This window comes from Coregonus clupeaformis, chromosome 12 (genome assembly GCF_020615455.1).
Source record: "Coregonus clupeaformis isolate EN_2021a chromosome 12, ASM2061545v1, whole genome shotgun sequence".
Taxonomy (NCBI): domain Eukaryota; kingdom Metazoa; phylum Chordata; class Actinopteri; order Salmoniformes; family Salmonidae; genus Coregonus; species Coregonus clupeaformis.
Genome location: NC_059203.1, coordinates 22,904,547 through 22,905,955, shown reverse-complemented (window position 1 = coordinate 22,905,955; position 1,409 = coordinate 22,904,547). Strand labels below are relative to the sequence as shown.

Sequence of the window (1,409 nt, the reverse complement as noted above, 5' to 3'; positions counted from 1 at the left end):
TAAAAAAGTATGGAGGTAGCAAGACAATCATGCAGCACATTAATTACAAGAGCACATGCATTAACAACATCCCAGTCCATTACTACAACAGAGTACAGTTCCTCAATATTCTAGTTCAGTAAATATTCAGTGTCTTCATTGTTACAAAAAGTTCACACCCTATCACAAAGGAAAGAGTAACCAGATAGTAAAGAAGAAAAGTCAAACAAGACATCTGAAACTAGTGACAATTCTGTTTGGTTTCACATTCATTGTTATTTATAGTCTTCCTGGTATAAGTTTCTGTCCATTTGTTAAGTCCCAGAAACACATTACAGCTTTGAAACTAGAGCACCGAGTCTGTCAGATAAAATCCCAGAAACAGTTGCAGACAATGTCTAATGAAATCTATGCCAATTGTGTGTTTGATAATGACAATGTTCGGACAACAGACAGGGTTGAGGATCTTTATACAAATAAAGAGACTATCAATTCTCATGTCTCCAGCAGCAAGACAAAGGATGTCTCTCCAAAGAGCAGACCACTGGCAACAAACCCAGGTACCGAGAGCTCAGAGAGGAGATCAACCAGAGCTGCTGCAGTGTGTCTGGGGCTGCTGTGTGTTCTCCTACTGGCTGGGATCGTAGGCCTGTTTGTCTACTATAATGGAGTGATGGGCAGTTTTGAAGAAAACATCTTAGTTTATAAAACCAACTCCTCAGCTGAAAAAGACCAGTTGGAAACCAAGTACAATGCCATGACTAAAGAGAGGAACCAACTCCAGGTTGAGAGAGACAATCTTCAAGCAAAGCTCTCGATGGTAGAACAACATTTACAACAGGGATGGATATATTACAAGTCCAGTTTGTACTTCATCTCTACTGAGATGAAAACCTGGGAGGGGAGCAGAGAGGACTGTCTGAGGAGAGGAGCAAATCTGGTGATCATAAACAGCAGAGAGGAACAGGTCTTTATCCATGGATTGAAAAAGGAGACGTTCTGGATTGGTCTGACTGACAGAGTTGAAGAGGGGATCTGGAAGTGGGTGGATGGCACAGCACTGACCACAGGGTACTGGTGGAGTGGGCAGCCTAATAAAAATAGCGTCATTGACGAGGATTGTGCTGCGCGATGGTCCGATCATTCTACCCCAGAAAAGGGCTGGCATGATGCACCGTGCATCGAACTGCACTTTTCGGTATGTGAGAATATTGCCTTCCTGTAACTGAACTGTAACCAAAATAAGCCAATACAGAACATTATGGCTCTGTCACATTGATTTCCATTACAAAATACCAGTGATTATGTTTTCCTATTAATCAAGAATGATTTTATAAAAGTTTTATGCATTTGGTTTTACTGTATTCGATTTCTTGGAGAGACATCTTAATAATATTACTCTTTCAATAAAAAAATTGACACAAATTGAG

At 40.5% G+C, this 1,409-nt stretch overlaps 1 protein-coding gene across 1 annotated transcript; it reads left to right on the top strand.

The window, feature by feature from the left end:
- The first annotated feature begins 337 nt into the window (after positions 1-337).
- LOC121578439 (CD209 antigen-like protein E) lies at positions 338-1,204 on the top strand. The gene has a single exon (XM_045224105.1). The coding sequence runs from the start codon at positions 374-376 to the stop codon at positions 1,202-1,204; it is 831 nt and encodes a 276-aa protein (XP_045080040.1). The 5' UTR covers positions 338-373.
- Positions 1,205-1,409: the final 205 nt, after the last annotated feature.